General features: G+C 45.7%; 1 protein-coding gene across 2 annotated transcripts in view; it reads right to left on the reverse strand.

Annotated features, from left to right (window-relative positions):
* Positions 1–26512, reverse strand: part of LOC115211836 (beta-galactosidase-1-like protein 2) — a 103867-nt gene that overhangs the window by 19456 nt on the left and 57899 nt on the right. For both annotated transcript variants that reach the window (XR_004999330.1, XM_029780554.2), the window contains exons 11-13: positions 13043–13093; positions 11660–11727; positions 315–461 (exon numbers count right to left, since the gene is read on the reverse strand). Coding sequence is in view for 1 of the 2 variants with exons in the window: in XM_029780554.2 (XP_029636414.1) it covers positions 315–461; positions 11660–11727; positions 13043–13093 (266 nt within the window). In the remaining variant the exon portion in view is untranslated. The remainder of the gene's footprint in view (positions 1–314; positions 462–11659; positions 11728–13042; positions 13094–26512) is intronic.

Here is a 26512-nt window from a genome sequence, read left to right on the forward strand (position 1 = left end):
ACCCTTGGACGGTTTTGAATGACCATAGAAAGTGCGAACCCTCTAACTGAAAAATTGTGGATTTGTATAAAGGACACGCACACAGACAGGCATTTTGCCGTTTATATATAGAGAGATAATACAGAATGATGTGTGACTTTTACCTGAGAATGTACCTTAAGAATGCAAAAATATAAAACAAAGTTATGTAGACCTATTGGCCGACTTATGACCAGTCAGTCAGAATGAATTGTGGTCGTAGGTCAACGACGACCTGTAATTATATTATTACCAATTAAAACCAGATAGAATGTTAGACAAGTTTTTCTACTCACATGTGCTCGATCAGCAACTGATCCACCAATCTTTAAGGTCTTCACTTTCGGCAATGATTTTTCATACAGAATGTAGCCATAACTCTGTCCTGCATTGAAGTTCATGTTCAACAATTCCATGAATTCCATCTTGGTTTCGAATGAAGACTGGAAATTACAAAAACAGAAATGAGACAACGTGAGAGAGTCTGCTACATGTTGCTATATACATTTATGTTTGCGTGTGTGTGTGTGTGTGTGCATGTGTGTGCATGTTTGTGCCTTCATATATCATCAACATTTAATGTCTGTTTTTCCATGCTGGTATGGGTTGGACAGTTTGACAATAGCTGGTATGGCCAGGATCCACACCATATATATATATATATATGAATAAATGAAAGAATGGAGTCGAACGAAGATTTTAACAAAATTCCTTTACTCTCAACACATGTTTCGAAGACTGCATACTCTTAATTCTGAAGGAATAAAGGGTGCATTATGCCGTCTTCTCATCAAGAAAGACAAGGAACCTCTATCAGCCTCAAGACAAACAAAAACGTTTTGATGACTGCCATAGTAATAAACCGAATTATCAATACTAGGATAATTCATTCACCTACTTAAATATATATATATATATATATATAAGGATCTTTACCTTTTAGCCTACAGATTTAAAAAATAATTTTTTGTAACTAAACACTTTCAAACTTCGGACACTGGTAGAATGTGTCATATAAAACATCTTTTACTTTTAGCATTTTTGAGTAAAACTTATATTTAGGAAGTTATTTCACGTTAAAGTTGTCGTATTTCGATAATTTCAACCAATCAATGACGTGTATTCAGCTGAATAAAATTACTGCTGTTGTTTGTCAACAAGAACTTCTGGCAACAACCCTAACCCTAAAACCTTAACCCTAACCCTAAAACCCAACACCTAACCCTAAAACCCTAACCTTAAAACCCAACCCCTAACCCTAAAACCCTAACCTTAAAACCCAACCCCTAACCCTAAAACCTTACAGCTAAAACCAGTACTAAAGCATGAACGATGTCATGAATAACAGTGACAAACGAAAAATAGATCTCCAATAGCTGTTGTTGACAAACAACGGCAATGAAGCAATGAAGTCATATAAGAATCATCTATAACTTGCAGTAAGCAACATTTATTAAAATAAAAGTATTCAGAACACAGAATAACATGTAACAAAAACAATTTGCAAACATATTTACATTCCCATATAACAGTTAAGAACATCACCATTATTGTATTACGGATGCGCTGAAGTGTTTGTTTGACTAGGTGCTGCTGGCTTAATTACACATGAATTGTGCTTAAGTTTAGCGCTAAATAGTTCATTCTGCTGTTTGTATTGGCAGTTTGCATAATTACCACAGCAAACAATAGCTAATTAGATACCAGTATTAAATGTTTGAACTACTGTGGGTCTTTACTAGGATTTTAAGCGGGACTTAAACCTGTACATTAATCTCCAATAAAACATTTTTATACATTACATGTCCATAAAATGCCTCGTAGATCTTATTCAGCTATGTTTAAACTTGAAGTTATATCATATGCTGAGGGATCTTACCGTATACATTTTTACAAACCAAGGATGTTATATAGACCTCCTTGACTCAAGTTAGAGAAGGGGTGTGTATTATACACAAGGTTTAGGTTTTGCAGAGGTACAGCCCCCTAAAGATCCCCCTGCGTATTATACTCAAGGGCGGAGTATACTCGAGGATTTACGGTATAATGTAGAACAATGAAGAAATAAGTGATATAGATATCCACTTTGTACAGCCCAACCAATTAGCGTTCTGAAAGAGCTTCAGGAATATAAAATTAAGGAGGGAATACAAATTCATAACTACATTTATGGATTTATATTTTTATATATTTATATTTATGAATTTTAATGTGTTTATAAATTCTAATATCATCATCATCATCGTTTAACGTCCATTTCCCATGCTTGCATGGGTTGGCCGGTTTGACTGAGGACTGGTGAGCCAGAGGCTGCACTAGGCTATGAATTTTTATATATTTATAAAGTTTCATGTATATGTATGTATTTATAAATTCTAAGAAATTTTTTTATATATCACTAGCAGTATCACCCGGCGTTGCTCGGGTTTGTAAGGGAAATAACTATATAAGCATTTTTAGAGATGTAAAGTATAATAGCCATCTCAATATGGCTAACCACAAAGGGGGGTGTTACTGTAGCTTTTTACGTTCTGAGATTTAATAATACATTTTTAGAGAGTTACTTCCCTTATATAAACTGAGCGAAAATACATTAAAAATACGGAAAAATTATGGTAAATTTTTTTTTAAAATCGTAGACTCACGCTAATACCCAGAAGGGCTCGATATGAATCACGACTATAAGATACCTGCTTTTGGTTAAACTGCACTGCAAAATGTGGGAGTAGTTAGGAATCTAAATCGTAGGAGACAGACACACAACCTTACTTTTATATATAAAGATATATATGAATGCATCTATGTATGTATTTTGTACACCATAGAGAATTACGTTAATATGGATTGAATGAATATATACATCGACCTTTGAATTTGTCTTCTCTCCTTCTTAATTTTATATATATATACATATATATATATATATATATATATATATATATACTCACACACACATACATATCATCATCATTGTTTAGCATCCTTTTTCCATGTGTCACTGGTACCAGCCATGACTAGGATTCCACTTGGCTTGATGTGTCTTCTCACACATCAAATAGTCAAAGTCTTGATCAATTGTCATCGCCTTCATAATATGTATGTATGTATGGATGGATAATGAAATTCCATACAGAATTAGGAAAGCAAGTGATACTTTCGGAAGGCTAGAAAGGCACCTCTGGAGTCGGCGAGACGAATGTAGAAAGACAAAAATAAAGGTGTACAATGCCTGTGTGCTCTCTTCTCTTCTTTATGCCTGTGAGACATGGGTTACATATCGATACCACCTTAAACAACTGGAACGTTTCCATCAGATGTTCCTCAGACGGATCTATGGCACTAAGTGGGAGGACCGCATCAGTGATCTTGAAATATTGGAAGGCTCTCGGTGTGAAAGTATAGAAGCTCTTGTTAAAGCAAAGGCTCAGATGGAGTGGTCATCTGGTCAAGATGAAGGATTCAAGAATGCCAACACACCTCTTTTATGGAGAATTAGCTAAAGGAGAACGACCTCCACATAGACCAAAAACGAGGTATAAGGACTTGCTGAAGGCTTCCTAAAGATATGCTTGCATCTCTCCTGACACATGGGAGGGCATACCTATTGATCGTAGCAGGTGGAGAAGGATTGTGCATGAGGGGACAGCCACGTTTGAGAAATCTCGAGTTGCACATGAGAAAGTAAGGAGGGATGTCAGGAAGGGCATCGCTGTTACACTTCCAGATGGGAAGGGTCTTCCAATGAATCTGACATGCAGTGTCAGTGCAAGACCCTGCCTCAGTAAAGCTGGACTCAAGAGTCATCTTCGTTGTCATAAAGCGAGACAGATGAGTGACAACCTGGCCACTGGTGGTGGTGTAACACACCATACTAATCATATCTGCCAGGCATGTGGAAGAGAGTGTAATTCGGCAGGAGGACTTAAACGACATGCAAAGGTACATGAAGCTCAGTTACAACTACATCCGGCTATTGCCAGTAAAAGTTTTAGTTGCCAATTCTGTACAAGACATTGTAGATCTTTAGCTGGGCTAAAAAGTCACATTTGATCACAGCATCAGTAACAGTTAAGCTTCGTGCAATGGCCATACTCGATAACGAGGGAGCAGCCATCATGTATGTATGTATACACAAATACATATGCACATAAATACATACACACACACACATGTATATGTGAAGTTGATGGTATTATATTCATTCCATGGTTTACAATTGTTTTAGTAACGTGGAGGGTGACAAATCTCATAAAACGCATGAAGACATGGAAGGGAGCAAAGATACTGTTATAGTGATTATGTAATTTGTATTGTATGCTGAGTGACCCAGAGTCAAAACCATCATGAACAAATATATATAGACAGACAGACAGATAGATGGAGATAGATAGATGGATAGATAGATAGTCAGACAGATAGATAGATAGATAGATAGATAGATAGATAGATAGATAGATAGATAGATAGATAGATGAATAGATAGATGGAGATAGATAGATAGATGGGGATAGATAGATAGATAGGGAGAGAGAGAGACAGATAGAAAGATAGATAGATAGATAGACATGGATGGACAGACAGACAGGCAGATAGATAGATAGATGAAGATAGATAGATAGAGATAGATAGATAGATAGATAGACAGATGGATGGATGGACGGACAGACAGAAGATGGATAGAAAGATAGATAGCTAGACAGACAGGCAGATAGATAGATGAAGATAGATAGATGGAGATAGATAGATAGATAGATAGACAGATGGATGGACGGACGGACAGACAGAAGATGGATAGAAAGATAGATAGCTAGACAGACAGGCAGATAGATAGATGAAGATAGATAGATGGAGATAGATAGATAGATAGATAGACAGATGGATGGACGGACGGACAGACAGAAGATGGATAGAAAGATAGATATGTTTCTTTATTAGCCACACAGGGCTGCACACAGATAGAACAAATTACAAGGTAGAGCTTTTCTTTTGAAGGTTTAAAAAAAAAAAAAAAAGGAAGGGGGAGTTTCGATCAAAAGGGATCGTAAAAGGAGAGAAAGAGGACAAAAAAAAGGGGGGTTAAAAAAAAAGGGGGAGAGGAAAAAAAAAAATTGATCAATAGGGATCGTTATCACAGAAATGTCAATATGAAGTGTAAAGGGGAGGACAGGTGAGGTTTACCCGTGGAAAGAAAAGCCTACGGAAAAGACCACGGTAACCTCGGTCAATGAAGTCACATTTTATATTTCTTTTTTTTTTTTTTTTTTGCAAATAAGCAACTCTCTGTTTTCGATTTCTGGGTTCATAGGACTATGCTCAAGGTGGCTTCGTCATTCATACGTGCCATTCTTGCTACATTCACCCATCTTTTTTTAAAACATTCGCTAGACAAAACTTGCCTCTCTACTCTCACTTTCCTTTTCAAGTGGTACTTGAAGAAGTTGATGAGAGATTGACCAGAGAGGAAAGTGTTTGTCTCCAATCCTTTCAGACACGTCCACCAGATACATTCTTTCACCATAGCCACAAGGATGATGAAAATAGCTCTTCCTTCCCGTTTGAAGGAAGGAGGCGTGACAATATTGACGATAGACTCAGCTGATAAACCGACTCGTCCCACACGTGACAGCAGTTGTTCGACATAAGCCCACAGGTCGGAAATTGTTGGACACTGAACGAGTGCATGCAGAACGGTTTCGTCGCTCTGACCGCATCTCGGGCAGGTCGGCCCCGTGTTTCTCGAGCCGTGTCTGTAGAGCTTATCCCGAACGGGTAGCGCTTCTCGGTAGCACTGCCAGGCCAGGGATCTCTGGAAGTTGTCCATGGGCCCTGGCCCGAAAGTCGTCCTGAACAGGCGGGTCAGGTACTCCTCGTCGACGTCCAGGTTCGCCCCGAGCTCGTCGTCGTACCTCCCCTCCACTAAACCCCTATAGAATGCTTTGGTTGTGTTGAAGTCACTTAAGGTCGACCCAGGACGGCAGAGTTGCTTGAGAGCAACGCGACACTCGCGGTGCCATTCGCCCTTCCTCGGCCTCTTTTTAGAAAGATAGAAAGATAGATAGCTAGACAGACAGGCAGATAGATAGATGAAGATAGATAGATGGAGATAGATAGATAGATAGATAGACAGATGGATGGACGGACGGACAGACAGAAGATGGATAGAAAGATAGATAGATAGACAGACAGACAGATAGGCAGATTAACAGATAAGTACATTCTCAAGGTCCCATTCAGTGGGACAGAACCTGAAACGTTATGATTATGAAATGGAATTCTTAACCCCTCGTCCTTGTATATTTCCATCATACATCATCATCATCTTTATAATGGTCACTTACCCCTGGATGATGATGATGATGACGACGATGACAACGAAGAAACAGATGGTGACAAAAAGTAGAAAGCATTTATGCAAATACAATAATTTTTCATAAATAAAAAATTCAAAATTAATGAAATGTTCAAAATGAATTTGCATAACAAAGCCTGTTTTCCATAATTTCAATACTAATTAGTTAAGTTCTGAAGCATTATTAAGCTGTTGGTTATTTATCTATCGAACTAGTTTAGTCACCAGGGAATGTTTTTGATAATGTGTCTGTGAGGTCTGACCTGTGACTAAACATTAACATCACACTATAGTACAAGCCTCTATGTGGTTACTCAAGCTGCTAGAAATAGCAACCATATTCCCATAACCACAAAGAAGGGCACATTAAATAATGCACTGGTGTATCTCAGTTGGTAGGAAGATGAAATGCTGTAACATGGCCATACACATATTACATGCCGCATATGCATTCTTTCTTTTTATCTACCTATCTAACTAACAACCCATCTATCCATCCATCTATCTATCCATCTTTCTACTTGTCGATCTACCTACCTATCTACCCACCTTCTGTCTGTCTGTCTCTTATCTCTAGTTTTTTGGGGGACTTTTTAAAGCCTCTGAAACTTTTAAAGCTTTTATAACTTTTGAAAACTTTAAAACCAAGTCCTTTGTGAGCCGGTCTCCAGCTATCTATCTGCGGCTTTATATAGCTATGGTAAGACCTCACCTGGAATTTGCATCACCGGTCTGGAACTCCTATCTTGCTGAGGATATTAATCGTCTGGAAACCATTCAGCGACGTGCAACCAAGAGAATACCCTCCATCAGGCATTTGCCATATTCTGAACGCCTTACTTCCCTGGGCATGGACACATTGAAACTCTGACGTCTGGCAGCTGACTTGGCAGACACCCATAAAATTATTAACCATCTTACAAACAATAACTCAGAACACCTTTTCAAACTCCACCTGTCTAACACCCGTGGACATATTTACAAAGTCAGAAAACAGCACAGCTCCCATGACTTTAGGAAACATTTTTTCACGCTGAGAGTTGCTGAAGCATGGAACAAACTGCCAGCATCAGTTGTTAGTTGTCGGAGCACTGCATCCTTCAAAACTTCCATGCTTCCAAAAATTCGCTAACACTACACCTGATTTTCTCTCCTCCATACACACGCAAGCATGTATCTGACTCATACACTGTTCACTTCCCAGACATTTGTACATTACTGCACATGCTTTATACGCACTTTTGACAAGTTGTGGTGCACTTGAGCACTGTATACAATAATTTCATTATTATTATATTATCATATTATCTAACAACCCATTTATCCATCCATCTATCTATCCATCTCTCTACTCATTGATCTACCTACCTATCTACTCACCTTCTGTCTGTCTGTCTGTCTGTCTCGTCACCTATCTCTTACCTCCATTCTTTTGGACTTTTTAAAGCCTCTGAAACTTTAAAGGTTTTATAACTTTTGAAAACTTTAAAACTTCAAAACTTTTGAATTTTTTTGAAATTCTTTGAGATTTTTGGAAATTTTGTGAATTGTTCAAGAAACCTCATATTAAGTAATTTTTTCTTTAACCCTTTCGTTACTGTATTTGCCGGGTCATAGTGCTAGTGCATGCATATACAGCTGCGTGCGTGCGCACATACACGAGTACTGTCCAAATCTCCGACCAATCACATACAGCTAGCTGGCATTCAATTGGCGTATCACATTTCGGGCATTTTGATTGTGTTTTGGATAGAAAATTCACAAAAAAGTCACTTCTATTGATTTTTTAATGGCTTCAGCTAGTGTTAGGAACATAAATTGTGACTAAGGTTTGGTGAAGATTTTAATTCAAAACTTATGAAAACTAGACATTTGTACTACAGAGCCAGAGGCAGTTTCAGCCAGGTTGGTATCAAAAGGGTTAAATTAATCATTTGTTAACCCTTTTGTTACTGTATTTATTTTGAGAAGCTCTGTGTTTCTTTCAATTATTTTAAATATAACAAAAACTTTAGTAAAATAACTTAGTTATCATTAAGCTAGTGTTAGGAACATAAATTGTGACTAAGGTTTGGTGGAAGATTTTCCATCAAAACTTATGAAAACAGGACATTTGTACTCAAAACCAGAGGTGGTTTCAGCCAGGCTGGTAACGAAAGGGTTAAGTGGTTTTTGAAATTTCTTAAAAACAAATGTAAAAAGCTTTTCACCTTTTCTTGTTCTTAATTGACTGCCTTTAGTTGAGCAAATTGACCGCAGGACTTATTCTTTGTAAGCCTAGTATTTATTCTATTGGGCTCTTTTGTCGAACCGCTAAGTTATGGGGGACGTAAACGCACCAGCATCAGTTGTCAAGCGATGGTGGGGGGGGGGACAAAGAGACACACAAACATACACACACATATAGATATATATACACATAATAATAAAATGAGAGAATATTATTCCAAATTTACAGGGAAAAATTCAATTTAGAAATACTAAATCAAATTTCACAAAATATAATATATATATAAATATATATATACACACACATATATACAACAGGCTTCAGTTTCCGTCTACCAAATCCACTCACAAGGCTTTGGTCAGCCCGAGACTATAGTAGAAGACACTTGCCCAAGGTGCCATGCAGTGGGACTGAACCCAGAACCATGTGGTTGGTAAGCAAGCTACTTACCAAACAGCCATTCCTGTGCCTATTCTGAATAAAAATACTATAAATTATATTTACCTTTATAATTCAAGTCAAGGGTTATTTTTTATTACAACTTATGACAGAATCAGGCTGGGTGGTTAAGAAACTCTCTTCCCGACCTTGAGGTTTTGGTTTCAACCCCACAACACTATCTCAGCCAAGTCTCTTCTATCAAAGGCTTAGACGGATCAAAACCTTTAGAATAGATTTGGTAGACTGAAACTGAAAGAAGCTTATGGTGTGCGTGTGTGTGCGTGTTGTTGTTGTTGTTAAGCAACAAGGCGGGTAAGGGTGATTAGGTGACGGTTTAGGGCTTAGGGGTGGGAGACCCCAGACCTTGGGAAAAAAAAAACTTTGGTCGTCTTGTTGTAGTCGAGGGCTCCTCGTTGATGCCCGACACTACTGGGAGGTGGCCATCGAAGTCGCTGGAAATGGAGATTTCCAGGTTCAAATTCTTGAACGGCATGTGTGTGTGTGTGTGTGTGCATGGATGCGTGAGTGTTTATTTGTTTGTTTGTTTCAGTAGAACCGGCACAGTACCTTGGGCAAGTTTCTTCTTCTACAGCAGGCGCAGACTGATTAAAGCTTTCACAATAGATTTGATAGATTGTAACTGAAAGAAGCTTAGTGTGTGTGCGTGTGTGTGTGTGTGTGAGAGAGAGAGAGAGAGAGAGAGAGAGAGAGAGAGAGAGTATTTCTTTATTCACATAAGGTTGAGAAAAAGAGGGGACGATATGAGGACAGACAAAACAAACATTGGGGTCCGGGTATCGAATGAGACGAAACGTATGAATAAACAAACAATTAAAATATATACGAGGGGCGTTCAATAAGTAATGCCCCTGACCCACTTGCAGTTGTTTGATCTAGCTGAAATTTTGCATGTGCACTTATTTCTACCTCTATAGATTATGTGGTGAATTACAGCTCTGAGCTAATTGTGATTTCTGATTTACAGGTGTTTGAACTGAGTCAAGTGTGAAATGGAGCCTGTTGAGTGTCGAGCAGTGATGCGGTTTCTGTATTTGAAAGGACGCACATCACGGGAGACTTTTGATGAAATGAAAGTAACTTATGGTGATGATGCCCCATCATATGACCTTGTAAAATGCTGGCATTGTGAATTCAAACAAAGTCGGAACTCTGTGGAAACAGCTCCCAGATCTGGTCGCCCCCTTCTGCCGTTGATGAGACGTCTGTCCGTCAAGTTGAGGCTGCCATTTTGGAAGGTCAACGCATAACTATTTGCCAAATAGCCCATGAGGTCAAGATTAGTACCGGGTCTGTGGAAACTATCATTCATGACCATTTGCATATGCAAAAGGTGTCTGCCAGATGGATTTCCCGTTTTCTCACACCTTTCCAGAAGCAAGAACGCGTCGAGTGCTCGAGGGTGAATTTGGAGATGTGCCAAGAAGATGAGTCATAATTTTTCAAAAGACTGATCACACAGGATAAAACCTGGGTCCATCACTATGATCCATAGACCAAAGCCCAGTCAATGTAGTGAAATCACCGTGACTCACCTCCAAAGAAGGCAAGGGTGCAGCCCTCCGCTGACGAGGTTATGCTCACAGTCTTCTGGGACCAGGACGGCATAGTGATGACAGATTTCCTGGCAAAGGGTACCACAATTACAGGAGCCTATTATGCTTCACTTTTGAGGAAATTAAGAGAAGCTATCAAAATCAAGAGGCGGGGCAAGATCAGCAAAGGCATCCTCCTCCTGCAGGACAACGCTCCGGTCTACAACTCGCGTATCGCCAGATCAGAAGCACAGGTGTGCAGCTATGAACTCCTCCCCTTGCACCCTCTGATTTTCACCTCTTCCCAGCCATGAAGTTGATTTTGAAAGGAAAGCGTTTCCCAGATGATGCAGCCTTGATTTCTGAAGTCACGTTGTGGTTGGAGGACCAAGCTGGGGTCTTCTACAAAAACGGTCTCCAGAGCTGCATCAAACGATGGGAGAAATGCGTAACTCTGGGTGGTTCCTACGTAGAAAAAGACTAATAACTCTGCCAAGTTTCGGTGCTCTACTGCTATGGGAAGTGGGTCAGAGGCATTACTTATTGAATGCCCCTCGTACAATTAAATGAGAATGAGTGATTTACAAAAAATGAAGCGGAGGACGCGGTTGACCCCACAAACCACTAACTCACACTGAAGACTTTGCTTTCTCCTTTTTTATACTCTCGTTTAAACAGGTTCTTTCCCTTGCAACATACTTGCTATAGACTTCCATCTTTTACGAAACACACTTTGCGACAGGCATTTCTTCTCCAGCCTTATTTTCCATTTCATGTGGAAAACGAAAAAGTCGATTAGCTCAAGACTGGACTGGAGATGGACATGCCTGTTGCAATTCCTTTCACACTTGAGAGAGAGAGAGAGAGAGTAGAACTAACAGGCTCTATTCAAACTTTAAAGATTAGTGTTAAGCAGCAAAAAAAAAAAAAAAAAAAAAAGGTACGCAACTGAAAAACAAAAATGGTTTCATAGAAAAATCTCATTTCGCTCTCATTAAAACAGATATAAAATATGCATGCATGCAGCCTTAAATTTACTTGTTAAAAAGAAAGAAATATAGAACTTACCAGTTGTAGTTCAGAGACAATATCTAGCATATCTTTGAAAGACAGGTAGCTTGAAACAGTCAACGCACCTGAAACATACCAACAATATTGACACAAATTAGAATAATATATAAACAGATGTAGAATTTTTTTTTATTCATAAGCGATAGGTAGAAGATTGGAAGAACAGGTAGAATGGTAGACAAAATGAATAATGGTATTTAGTTATTTTATTTTCTTTGGCAAACTGAGCTCAAATCCCATCAAGATCATCTTTGCTTTATTATCCTCAGAGATTAAGGCAGCGAGCTGGCAGGAATGTTAGCACGCTGGGCAAAATACTTAGTGGTATTTCATCTGCTGTTACGTTCTGAGTTCAAATTTTGCCGAGGTCGGCTTTGCCTTTCATCCTTTCGGAGTCGATTAAATAAGTACCAGTTACGCACTGGGGTCAATATAATCGACTTAATCCATTTGTCTGTCCTTGTTTGTCCTCTCTGTGTTTAGCCTCTTGTGGGTTGTAAAGAAATAGGTATTTCGCCCGCCGTTACATGCTGAGTTCAAATTTCGCCAAGGTCAACTTTGCCTTTCATCCTTCAGGGTCGATAAATTAAGTATCAGTTATGCACTGGGGTTGATGTAATCAACTTAATCCCTTTGTCTGTCCTTGTTTGTCCCTTCTATGTTTACTCCCTTGTGGGCAATAAAGAAATAAGAAACGTTAGCACGCAGGGCAAAATACTTAGCAGTATTTCGTCTGTCTTTATGCTCTGAGTTCAAATTCTGCCGAGATCAACTTTGCCTTTCATTTTTTCGGGGTCGATTAAATAAATACCAGTTATGCACTGGTGTTGATGTAATCGACTTCATCCCTTTGTCTGTCCTTGTTTGTGCTCTCTATGTTTAGCCCCACTGTGGGCAATAAAGAAATAAAAAAATTATCCTCGGAGGTTGGCAAAATAAAGTACCATTGAAAAACTGGGATTGATATAGCAAACTTATTGTTTACAGTGCTCAGGGGCACTACAACTCCTCAGAAACAGTCACCAAAACTGCATGAACAGTCCATAGAATATGCACAGGAAGCGAAGAGTGAAAAAGTCTTTAGGGTTAAGGTCGTCATAAATAATAGTGACAAATGAAAGTTGTTGTTGACAAACAACGGCAGTAATTTTATTCAGCTGAATACACGTTATTGATTGGTTGAAATTACCGAAATATGAGAACTTTAACGTGAAATAACTTCGTAAATATAAGTTTTTCTCAAAAATGCTAAGAGTAAAAGATGTTTTATATGACACATTCTAACAGTGTCCGAAGTTTGAAAGTGTTTAGTTACAAAAAATTATTTCTTAAATCTGTCGGTCAAAAGGTAAAGATCTGAAAAAATCAAATATAACTTACCATATTTTGCCTTTGGATTGTCGCTTAATATTTGAGGAGGATGGCTAATTCCTGAAATGCAAGAATTATTAACAGTAAATACTCAACATGAATATTTTTCATCACAGTCATCAGTATCATAACGTATATCTATATTATGTGTGTGTCTATCAGTCGTCGTTGTTGTAAAAATAATAATAATAATAATATAATAATAATAATAATAATATTGATGATGATGATAATAATAATAATAATAATAATGATGATAATAATAATAATAATAATAATAATAATATTGATGATAATAATAATAATAATAATGATGATAATAATAATAATAATAATAATAATAATAATAATATTGATGATAATAATAATATAATAATAATAATGATAATAATAATAATAATAATAATAATAATAATAATAATAATAATATTGATGATAATAATAATAATAATAATAATAATAATAATAATAATAATAATGATAATAATAATAATAATAATAGATGCAGTACCAGGCAGTGGCTCTCATGGCTTCTGATCTTAACTGATTGGAAGTGTTATCATGTACATTGTTTTGTCTTGGTATAAAAGATGGGCTACAGCAAATATTCTGCTCAATACCACAGATTTGCTTGTCAGTTGTTTGACCTTAACCAGTTGAGCATGTCCCTTAGTGGCTGACGATATGTGCATCTCTGATCACGAGCAGAAGTAGTGGGGGAGCATCATAGCCATGTGTTGAGAGGGATGCTTTGGGGTTTGAATAGTTCACCTCTGGAAACATGGGTGGTTCTTTCAACTCCTTAAACAACCCTTATCGGGGACCGTTTGAGCGGGATGGGCTACTCAACCTGAAGAAAATTCAAACTGGGCCCCACCTGCAAGGTCATGTGCTGTTTATCTTGATATGAGATCACCATGTCGCGCACATATGGTTGTGATGCATGTGCCTGGTGTACCTTTATCAGACGGGTAGTCATGATGGGTATACTGGGCTTCGTATATTTTACCCCAGTGTCACTTTGATGGCATGAACTGCTCTCTCACTCAATAATAATAATAATAATAAATAATAATAATAATGCCCTGATGCAGTACCAAGCAGTGGCTCTCATGGCTTCTGATTTTAACTGATTGGTAGTGTTATCATGTACATTGTTTTGTCTCGGTATTAAAGATGGGCTACAGCAAATATTCTGCTCAATACCACAGATTTGCTTGTCAGTTGTTTGACCGTAACCAGCTGACCATGTCCCTTAGTGGCTGACGATATGTGCATCTCTGATCACGAGCAGAAGTAGTGGGGGAGCATCATAGCCGTGTGTTGAGAGGGATTCTTTGGGGTTTGGATAATTCACCTTTGGAAACATGAATGTTTTGTTCAACTTCCTTAAGCGACCCTTATTCAGAGATCCTTTGAGCGGGATGGGCTACATGATCTGAAGAAAATTCTAACTGGGCCCCACTTGCAAGGTCATGCGCTATTTATCTTAATATGAGATCACAATGTTGCGCACACAAGTGTACCCTTATCAGACAAGTAGTCATGATGGGTATACTGGGCTTTGTATATTTTACCCCAGTGTCACTTCGGTGCCATGCTTTGCTCTCTAACTCAATAATAATAATAAGAAGAAGAAGAAATAATAATAATAATTCTTTCTACTGGAGGCACAAGGGCTCATATTTATTTATCCAAAAGTGTAGTGGGTGCTTTTTACATGCCACCAGCACAGGGGCCAGTCAGGTGGCACTGGCATTGACCATGCTTGAATGGTGCTTTTTATGTGCCACCAGCACAGGGGCCAGTCAGGTGGCACTGGCATTGACCATGCTTGAATGGTGCTTTTTATGTGCCGCCAGCACAGGGGCCAGTCAGGTGGCACTGGCATTGACCATGTTTGAATGGTGCTTTTTACGTGCCACCAGCACAGGGGCCAGTCAGGTGGCACTGGCATTGACCATGCTTGAATGGTGCTTTTTATGTGCCAACAGCACAGGGGCCAGTCAGGTGGCACTGGCATTGACCATGCTTGAATGGTGCTTTTTATGTGCCAACAGCACAGGGGCCAGTCAGGTGGCACTGGCATTGACCATGCTTGAATGGTGCTTTTTATGTGCCGCCAGCACAGGGGCCAGTCAGGTGGCACTGGCATTGACCATGCTTGAATGGTGCTTTTTATGTGCACCAGCACAGGGGCCAGTCAGGTGGCACTGGCATTGACCATGCTTGAATGGTGCTTTTTTGTGCCACCAGCACAGGGGCCAGTCAGGTGGCACTGGCATTGACCATGCTTGAATGGTGCTTTTTATGTGCCAACAGCACAGGGGCCAGTCAGGTGGCACTGGCATTGACCATGTTTGAATGGTGCTTTTTACGTGCCACCAGCACAGGGGCCAGTCAGGTGGCACTGGCATTGACCATGCTTGAATGGTGCTTTTTATGTGCCGCCAGCACAGGGGCCAGTCAGGTGGCACTGGCATTGACCATGTTTGAATGGTGCTTTTTATGTGCCACCAGCACAGGGGCCAGTCAGGTGGCACTGGCATTGACCATGCTTGAATGGTGCTTTTTATGTGCCGCCAGCACAGGGGCCAGTCAGGTGGCACTGGCATTGACCATGTTTGAATGGTGCTTTTTACGTGCCACCAGCACAGGGGCCAGTCAGGTGGCACTGGCATTGACCATGCTTGAATGGTGCTTTTTATGTGCCGCCAGCACAGGGGCCAGTCAGGTGACACTGGCATTGACCATGCTTGAATGGTGCTTTTTATTGCCGCCAGCACAGGGGCCAGTCAGGTGGCACTGGCATTGACCATGCTTGAATGGTGCTTTTTATGTGCTGCCAGCACAGGGGCCAGTCAGGTGGCACTGGCATTGACCATGCTTGAATGGTGCTTTTTATGTGCTGCCAGCACAGGGGCCAGTCAGGTGGCACTGGCATTGACCATGCTTGAATGGTGCTTTTTATGTGCCACCAGCACAGGGGCCAGTCAGGTGGCACTGGCATTGACCATGCTTGAATGGTGCTTTTTATGTGCCGCCAGCACAGGGGCCAGTCAGGTGGCACTGGCATTGACCATGCTTGAATGGTGCTTTTTATGTGCCACCAGCACAGGGGCCAGTCAGGTGGCACTGGCATTGACCATGTTTGAATGGTGCTTTTTATGTGCCGCCAGCACAGGGGCCAGTCAGGTGGCACTGGCATTGACCATGTTTGAATGGTGCTTTTTATGTGCCGCCAGCACAGGGGCCAGTCAGGTGGCACTGGCATTGACCATGCTTGAATGGTGCTTTTTATGTGCCGCCAGCACAGGGGCAGTCAGGTGGCACTGGCATTGACCATGTTTGAATGGTGCTTTTTATGTGCCGCCAGCACAGGGGCCAGTCAGGTGGCACTGGCATTGACCATGTTTGAATGGTGCTTTTTATGTGCCGCCAGCACAGGGGCCAGTCGGTGGCACTGGCATTGATTGACCATGCTTGAATGGTGCTTTTTATGTGCCGCCAGCACAGGGGCCAGTCAGGTGGCACTGGCATTGACCATGTTTGAATGGTGCTTTTTATGTGCCCGCACACAGGGGCCAGTCAGGTGGCACTGGCATTGACCATGCTTGAATGGTGCTTTTTACGTGCCACCAGCACAGGGGCCAGTCAAGTGGCACTGGCATTGACCATGTTTGAATGGTGCTTTTTACGTGCCACCAGCACAGGGGCCAGTCAGGTGGCACTGGCATTGACCATGCTTGAATGGTGCTTTTTATGTGCCGCCAGCACAGGGGCCAGTCAGGTGGCACTGGCATTGACCATGCTTGAATGGTGCTTTTTATGTGCCGCCAGCACAGGGGCCAGTCACGTGGCACTGGTATTGACCATGCTTGAATGGTGCTTTTTATGTGCTGCCAGCACAGGGGCCAGTCAGGTGGCACTGGCATTGACCATGCTTGAATGGTGCTTTTTATGTGCCGCCAGCACAGGGGCCAGTCAGGTGACACTGGCATTGACCATGCTTGAATGGTGCTTTTTATGTGCCGCCAGCACAGGGGCCAGTCAGGTGACACTGGCATTGACCATGCTTGAATGGTGCTTTTTATGTGCTGCCAGCACAGGGGCCAGTCAGGTGGCACTGGCATTGACCATGCTTGAATGGTGCTTTTTACGTGCCACCAGCACAGGGGCCAGTCAGGTGGCACTGGCATTGACCATGCTTGAATGGTGCTTTTTACGTGCCACCAGCACAGGGGCCAGTCAGGTGGCACTGGCATTGACCATGCTTGAATGGTGCTTTTTACGTGCCACCAGCACAGGGGCCAGTCAGGTGGCACTGGCATTGACCATGCTTGAATGGTGCTTTTTACGTGCCAGCAGCACAGGGGCCAGTCAGGTGGCACTGGCATTGACCATGCTTGAATGGTGCTTTTTACGTGCCAGCAGCACAGGGGCCAGTCAGGTGGCACTGGCATTGACCATGCTTGAATGGTGCTTTTTACGTGCCCACACAGGGGCCAGTCAGGTGGCACTGGCATTGACCATGCTTGAATGGTGCTTTTACGTGCCAGCAGCACAGGGGCCAGTCAGGTGGCACTGGCATTGACCATGCTTGAATGGTGCTTTTTACGTGCCACCAGCACAGGGGCCAGTCAGGTGGCACTGGCATTGACCATGCTTGAATGGTGCTTTTTACGTGCCAGCAGCACAGGGGCCAGTCAGGTGGCACTGGCATTGACCATGCTTGAATGGTGCTTTTTATGTGCCGCCAGCACAGGGGCCAGTCAGGTGGCACTGGCATTGACCATGCTTGAATGGTGCTTTTTACGTGCCACCAGCACAGGGGCCAGTCAGGTGGCACTGGCATTGACCATGCTTGAATGGTGCTTTTTATGTGCCAGCAGCACAGGGGCCAGTCAGGTGGCACTGGCATTGACATGCTTGAATGGTGCTTTTTACGTGCCAGCAGCACAGGGGCCAGTCAGGTGGCACTGGCATGACCATGCTTGAATGGTGCTTTTTACGTGCCAGCAGCACAGGGGCCAGTCAGGTGGCACTGGCATTGACCATGCTTGAATGGTGCTTTTTACGTGCCAGCAGCACAGGGGCCAGTCAGGTGGCACTGGCATTGACCATGCTTGAATGGTGCTTTTTACGTGCCAGCAGCACAGGGGCCAGTCAGGTGGCACTGGCATTGACCATGCTTGAATGGTGCTTTTTACGTGCCACCAGCACAGGGGCCAGTCAGGTGGCACTGGCATTGACCATGCTTGAATGGTGCTTTTTACGTGCCAGCACACAGGGGCCAGTCAGGTGGCACTGGCATTGACCATGCTTGAATGGTGCTTTTTATGTGCCGCCAGCAAGGGGCCCAGTCAGGTGGCACTGGCATTGACCATGCTTGAATGGTGCTTTTTACGTGCCAGCAGCACAGGGGCCAGTCAGGTGGCACTGGCATTGACCATGCTTGAATGGTGCTTTTTACGTGCCACCAGCACAGGGGCCAGTCAGGTGGCACTGGCATTGACCATGCTTGAATGGTGCTTTTTACGTGCCAGCAGCACAGGGGCCAGTCAGGTGGCACTGGCATTGACCATGCTTGAATGGTGCTTTTTACGTGCCAGCAGCACAGGGGCCAGTCAGGTGGCACTGGCATTGACCATGCTGAATGGTGCTTTTTACGTGCCACCAGCACAGGGGCCAGTCAGGTGGCACTGGCATTGACCATGCTTGAATGGTGCTTTTACGTGCCAGCAGCACAGGGGCCAGTCAGGTGGCACTGGCATTGACCATGCTTGAATGGTGCTTTTACGTGCCAGCAGCACAGGGGCCAGTCAGGTGGCACTGGCATTGACCATGCTTGAATGGTGCTTTTATACGTGCCACCAGCACAGGGGCCAGTCAGGTGGCACTGGCATTGACCATGCTTGAATGGTGCTTTTTACGTGCCAGCAGCACAGGGGTCAGTCAGGTGGCACTGGCATTGACCATGCTTGAATGGTGCTTTTACGTGCCAGCAGCACAGGGGCCAGTCAGGTGGCACTGGCATTGACCATGCTTGAATGGTGCTTTTTACGTGCCACCAGCACAGGGGCCAGTCAGGTGGCACTGGCATTGACCATGCTTGAATGGTGCTTTTTACGTGCCAGCAGCACAGGGGCCAGTCAGGTGGCACTGGCATTGACCATGTTTGAATGGTGCTTTTTATGTGCCACCAGCACAGGGGCCAGTCAGGTGGCACTGGCATTGACCATGCTTGAATGGTGCTTTTTACGTGCCAGCAGCACAGGGGCCAGTCAGGTGCACTGGCATTGACCATGCTTGAATGGTGCTTTTTATGTGCCGCCAGCACAGGGGCCAGTCAGGTGGCACTGGCATTGACCATGCTTGAATGGTGCTTTTTACGTGCTGCCAGCACAGGGGCCAGTCAGGTGGCACTGGCATTGACCATGTTTGAATGGTGCTTTTTATGTGCCACCAGCACAGGGGCCAGTCAGGTGGCACTGGCATTGACCATGCTTGAATGGTGCTTTTTACGTGCCAGCAGCACAGGGGCCAGTCAGGTGGCACTGGCATTGACCATGCTTGAATGGTGCTTTTTACGTGCCAGCAGCACAGGGGCCAGTCAGGTGGCACTGCATTGACCATGCTTGAATGGTGCTTTTTATGTGCCGCCAGCACAGGGGCCAGTCAGGTGGCACTGGCATTGACCATGCTTGAATGGTGCTTTTTACGTGCTGCCAGCACAGGGGCCAGTCAGGTGGCACTGGCATTGACCATGTTTGAATGGTGCTTTTTATGTGCCACCAGCACAGGGGCCAGTCAGGTGGCACTGGCATTGACCATGCTTGAATGGTGCTTTTTACGTGCCAGCAGCACAGGGGCCAGTCAGGTGGCACTGGCATTGACCATGCTTGAATGGTGCTTTTTATGTGCCACCAGCACAGGGGCCAGTCAGGTGGCACTGGCATTGACCATGCTTGAATGGTGCTTTTTACGTGCCAGCAGCACAGGGGCCAGTCAGGTGGCACTGGCATTGACCATGCTTGAATGGTGCTTTTTATGAGCCAGCAGCACAGGGGCCAGTCAGGTGGCACTGGCATTGACCATGCTTGAATGGTGCTTTTTACGTGCCAGCAGCACAGGGGCCAGTCAGGTGGCACTGGCATTGACCATGCTTGAATGGTGCTTTTTATGTGCCGCCAGCACAGGGGCCAGTCAGGTGGCACTGGCATTGACCATGCTTGAATGGTGCTTTTTACGTGCCAGCAGCACAGGGGCCAGTCAGGTGGCACTGGCATTGACCATGCTTGAATGGTGCTTTTTACGTGCCAGCAGCACAGGGGCCAGTCAGGTGGCACTGGCATTGACCATGCTTGAATGGTGCTTTTTACGTGCCACCAGCACAGGGGCCAGTCAGGTGGCACTGGCATTGACCATGCTTGAATGGTGCTTTTTACGTGCCAGCAGCACAGGGGCCAGTCAGGTGGCACTGGCATTGACCATGCTTGAATGGTGCTTTTTATGAGCCAGCAGCACAGGGGCCAGTCAGGTGGCACTGGCATTGACCATGTTTGAATGGTGCTTTTTATGTGCCGCAGCACAGGGGCAGTCAGGTGGCACTGGCATTGACCATGCTTGAATGGTGCTTTTTATGTGCCAGCAGCACAGGGGCCAGTCAGGTGGCACTGGCATTGACATGCTTGAATGGTGCTTTTTATGTGCCGCCAGCACAGGGGCCAGTCAGGTGACACTGGCATTGACCATGCTTGAATGGTGCTTTTTATGTGCCGCCAGCACAGGGGCCAGTCAGGTGGCACTGGCATTGACCATGCTTGAATGGTGCTTTTTATGAGCCAGCAGCACAGGGGCCAGTCAGGTGGCACTGGCATTGACCATGTTTGAATGGTGCTTTTTATGTGCCGCCAGCACAGGGGCCAGTCAGGTGGCACTGGCATTGACCATGCTTGAATGGTGCTTTTTATGTGCCAGCAGCACAGGGGCCAGTCAGGTGGCACTGGCATTGACCATGCTTGAATGGTGCTTTTTATGTGCCGCCAGCACAGGGGCCAGTCAGGTGACACTGGCATTGACCATGCTTGAATGGTGCTTTTTATGTGCCGCCAGCACAGGGGCCAGTCAGGTGGCACTGGCATTGACCATGCTTGAATGGTGCTTTTTATGTGCCGCCAGCACAGGGGCCAGTCAGGTGACACTGGCATTGACCATGCTTGAATGGTGCTTTTTATGTGCCGCCAGCACAGGGGCCAGTCAGGTGGCACTGGCATTGACCATGCTTGAATGGTGCTTTTTATGTGCCGCCAGCACAGGGGCCAGTCAGGTGACACTGGCATTGACCATGCTTGAATGGTGCTTTTTACGTGCCAGCAGCACAGGGGCCAGTCAGGTGGCACTGGCATTGACCATGTTTGAATGGTGCTTTTTATGTGCCAGCAGCACAGGGGTCAGTCAGGTGGCACTGGCATTGACCATGCTTGAATGGTGCTTTTTACGTGCCAGCAGCACAGGGGCCAGTCAGGTGGCACTGGCATTGACCATGCTTGAATGGTGCTTTTTACGTGCCAGCACAGGGGCCAGTCAGGTGGCACTGGCATTGACCATGCTTGAATGGTGCTTTTTACGTGCCAGCAGCACAGGGGCCAGTCAGGTGGCACTGGCATTGACCATGCTTGAATGGTGCTTTTTACGTGCCAGCACCACAGGGGCCAGTCAGGTGGCACTGGCATTGACCATGCTTGAATGGTGCTTTTTATGTGCCACCAGCACAGGGGTCAGTCAGGTGGCACTGGCATTGACCATGCTTGAATGGTGCTTTTTACGTGCCAGCAGCACAGGGGCCAGTCAGGTGGCACTGGCATTGACCATGCTTGAATGGTGCTTTTTACGTGCCAGCAGCACAGGGGCAGTCAGGTGGCACTGGCATTGACCATGCTTGAATGGTGCTTTTTACGTGCCAGCAGCACAGGGGCCAGTCAGGTGGCACTGGCATTGACCATGCTTGAATGGTGCTTTTTACGTGCCACCAGCACAGGGGCCAGTCAGGTGGCACTGGCATTGACCATGCTTGAATGGTGCTTTTTACGTGCCAGCAGCACAGGGGCCAGTCAGGTGGCACTGGCATTGACCATGCTTGAATGGTGCTTTTTACGTGCCAGCAGCACAGGGGCCAGTCAGGTGGCACTGGCATTGACCATGTTTGAATGGTGCTTTTTATGTGCCAGCAGCACACGGGCCAGTCAGGTGGCACTGGCATTGACCATGTTTGAATGGTGCTTTTTACGTGCCAGCAGCACAGGGGCCAGTCAGGTGGCACTGGCATTGACCATGCTTGAATGGTGCTTTTTACGTGCCAGCAGCACAGGGGCCAGTCAGGTGGCACTGGCATTGACCATGCTTGAATGGTGCTTTTTACGTGCCATCAGCACAGGGGCCAGTCAGGTGGCACTGGCATTGACCATGCTTGAATGGTGCTTTTTACGTGCCAGCAGCACAGGGGCCAGTCAGGTGGCACTGGCATTGACCATGCTTGAATGGTGCTTTTTACGTGCCAGCCAGCACAGGGCCAGTCAGGTGGCACTGGCATTGACCATGCTTGAATGGTGCTTTTTACGTGCCACCAGCACAGGGGCCAGTCAGGTGGCACTGGCATTGACCATGCTTGAATGGTGCTTTTTACGTGCCAGCAGCACAGGGGCCAGTCAGGTGGCACTGGCATTGACCATGTTTGAATGGTGCTTTTTACGTGCCACCAGCACAGGGGCCAGTCAGGTGGCACTGGCATTGACCATGCTTGAATGGTGCTTTTTACGTGCCAGCAGCACAGGGGCCAGTCAGGTGGCACTGGCATTGACCATGCTTGAATGGTGCTTTTTATGCCAGCAGCACAGGGGCCAGTCAGGTGGCACTGGCATTGACCATGCTTGAATGGTGCTTTTTACGTGCCACCAGCACAGGGGCCAGTCAGGTGGCACTGGCATTGACCATGCTTGAATGGTGCTTTTTACGTGCCAGCAGCACAGGGGCCAGTCAGGTGGCACTGGCATTGACCATGTTGAATGGTGCTTTTTACTTTTCGTGCCAGCCAGCACAGGGGCCAGTCAGGTGGCACTGGCATTGACCATGCTTGAATGGTGCTTTTTACGTGCCAGCAGCACAGGGGCCAGTCAGGTGGCACTGGCATTGACCATGCTTGAATGGTGCTTTTTACGTGCCACCAGCACAGGGGCCAGTCAGGTGGCACTGGCATTGACCATGCTTGAATGGTGCTTTTTACGTGCCAGCACACAGGGGCCAGTCAGGTGGCACTGGCATTGACCATGTTTGAATGGTGCTTTTTACGTGCCAGCAGCACAGGGGCCAGTCACGTGGCACTGGCATTGACCATGCTTGAATGGTGCTTTTTACGTGCCACCAGCACAGGGGCCAGTCAGGTGGCACTGGCATTGACCATGCTTGAATGGTGCTTTTTACGTGCCACCAGCACAGGGGCCAGTCAGGTGGCACTGGCATTGACCATGCTTGAATGGTGCTTTTTACGTGCCACCAGCACAGGGGCCAGTCAGGTGGCACTGGCATTGACCATGCTTGAATGGTGCTTTTTATGTGCCACCAGCACAGGGGCCAGTCAGGTGGCACTGGCATTGACCATGCTTGAATGGTGCTTTTTACGTGCCACCAGCACAGGGGCCAGTCAGGTGGCACTGGCATTGACCATGTTTGAATGGTGCTTTTTACGTGCCACCAGCACAGGGGCCAGTCAGGTGGCACTGGCATTGACCATGCTTGAATGGTGCTTTTTACGTGCCAGCAGCACAGGGGCCAGTCAGGTGGCACTGGCATTGACCATGCTTGAATGGTGCTTTTTACGTGCCACCAGCACAGGGGCCAGTCAGGTGGCACTGGCATTGACCATGCTTGAATGGTGCTTTTTACGTGCCAGCAGCACAGGGGCCAGTCAGGTGGCACTGGCATTGACCATGCTTGAATGGTGCTTTTTATGTGCCACCAGCACAGGGGCCAGTCAGGTGGCACTGGCATTGACCATGCTTGAATGGTGCTTTTTACGTGCCACCAGCACAGGGGCCAGTCAGGTGGCACTGGCATTGACCATGCTTGAATGGTGCTTTTTACGTGCCAGCAGCACAGGGGCCAGTCAGGTGGCACTGGCATTGACCATGCTTGAATGGTGCTTTTTATGTGCCGCCAGCACAGGGCCAGTCAGGTGGCACTGGCATTGACCATGCTTGAATGGTGCTTTTTATGTGCCAGCAGCACAGGGGCCAGTCAGGTGGCACTGGCATTGACCATGCTTGAATGGTGCTTTTTACGTGCCACCAGCACAGGGGCCAGTCAGGTGGCACTGGCATTGACCATGTTTGAATGGTGCTTTTTATGAGCCAGCAGCACAGGGCCAGTCAGGTGGCACTGGCATTGACCATGTTTGAATGGTGCTTTTTATGTGCCGCCAGCACAGGGGCCAGTCAGGTGGCACTGGCATTGACCATGCTTGAATGGTGCTTTTTATGTGCCAGCAGCACAGGGGCCAGTCAGGTGGCACTGGCATTGACCATGCTTGAATGGTGCTTTTTATGTGCCGCCAGCACAGGGGCCAGTCAGGTGGCACTGGCATTGACCATGCTTGAATGGTGCTTTTTATGTGCCAGCAGCACAGGGGCCAGTCAGGTGGCACTGGCATTGACCATGTTTGAATGGTGCTTTTTATGTGCCAGCAGCACAGGGGTCAGTCAGGTGGAACTGGCATTGACCATGCTTGAATGGTGCTTTTTACGTGCCAGCAGCACAGGGGCCAGTCAGGTGGCACTGGCATTGACCATGTTTGAATGGTGCTTTTTATGTGCCAGCAGCACAGGGGCCAGTCAGGTGGCACTGGCATTGACCATGCTTGAATGGTGCTTTTTATGTGCCAGCAGCACAGGGGCCAGTCAGGTGGCACTGGCATTGACCATGTTTGAATGGTGCTTTTTATGTGCCAGCAGCACAGGGGCCAGTCAGGTGGCACTGGCATTGACCATGCTTGAATGGTGCTTTTTATGTGCCAGCAGCACAGGGGCCAGTCAGGTGGCACTGGCATTGACCATGCTTGAATGGTGCTTTTTATGTGCCAGCAGCACAGGGGCCAGTCAGGTGGCACTGGCATTGACCATGCTTGAATGGTGCTTTTTATGTGCCAGCAGCACAGGGGCCAGTCAGGTGGCACTGGCATTGACCATGCTTGAATGGTGCTTTTTATGTGCCACCAGCACAGGGGCCAGTCAGGTGGCACTGGCATTGACCATGCTTGAATGGTGCTTTTTACGTGCCAGCAGCACAGGGGCCAGTCAGGTGGCACTGGCATTGACCATGCTTGAATGGTGCTTTTTATGTGCCGCCAGCACAGGGGCCAGTCAGGTGGCACTGGCATTGACCATGCTTGAATGGTGCTTTTTATGTGCCAGCAGCACAGGGGCCAGTCAGGTGGCACTGGCATTGACCATGCTTGAATGGTGCTTTTTATGTGCCGCCAGCACAGGGGCCAGTCAGGTGGCACTGGCATTGACCATGCTTGAATGGTGCTTTTTACGTGCCAGCAGCACAGGGGCCAGTCAGGTGGCACTGGCATTGACCATGCTTGAATGGTGCTTTTTATGTGCCACCAGCACAGGGGCCAGTCAGGTGGCACTGGCATTGACCATGCTTGAATGGTGCTTTTTTGTGCCACCAGCACAGGGGCCAGTCAGGTGGCACTGGCATTGACCATGCTTGAATGGTGCTTTTTATGTGCCACCAGCACAGGGGCCAGTCAGGTGGCACTGGCATTGACCATGCTTGAATGGTGCTTTTTAAGTGCCAGCAGCACAGGGGCCAGTCAGGTGGCACTGGCATTGACCATGCTTGAATGGTGCTTTTTATGTGCCACCAGCACAGGGGCCAGTCAGGTGGCACTGGCATTGACCATGCTTGAATGGTGCTTTTTAAGTGCCACCAGCACAGGGGTCAGTCAGGTGGCACTGGCATTGACCATGCTTGAATGGTGCTTTTTATGTGCCACCAGCACAGGGGCCAGTCAGGTGGCACTGGCATTGACCATGCTTGAATGGTGCTTTTTATGTGCCACCAGCACAGGGGCCAGTCAGGTGGCACTGGCATTGACCATGCTTGAATGGTGCTTTTTAAGTGCCAGCAGCACAGGGGCCAGTCAGGTGGCACTGGCATTGACCATGCTTGAATGGTGCTTTTTATGTGCCGCCAGCACAGGGGCCAGTCAGGTGGCACTGGCATTGACCATGCTTGAATGGTGCTTTTTACGTGCCAGCAGCACAGGGGTCAGTCAGGTGGCACTGGCATTGACCATGCTTGAATGGTGCTTTTTATGTGCCACCAGCACAGGGGCCAGTCAGGTGGCACTGGCATTGACCATGCTTGAATGGTGCTTTTTATGTGCCGCCAGCATGGGACAGTCAGTCTGGGGAT

Source organism: Octopus sinensis, linkage group LG5 (assembly GCF_006345805.1).
Source record: "Octopus sinensis linkage group LG5, ASM634580v1, whole genome shotgun sequence".
NCBI classification, from domain to species: Eukaryota; Metazoa; Mollusca; class Cephalopoda; order Octopoda; family Octopodidae; genus Octopus; species Octopus sinensis.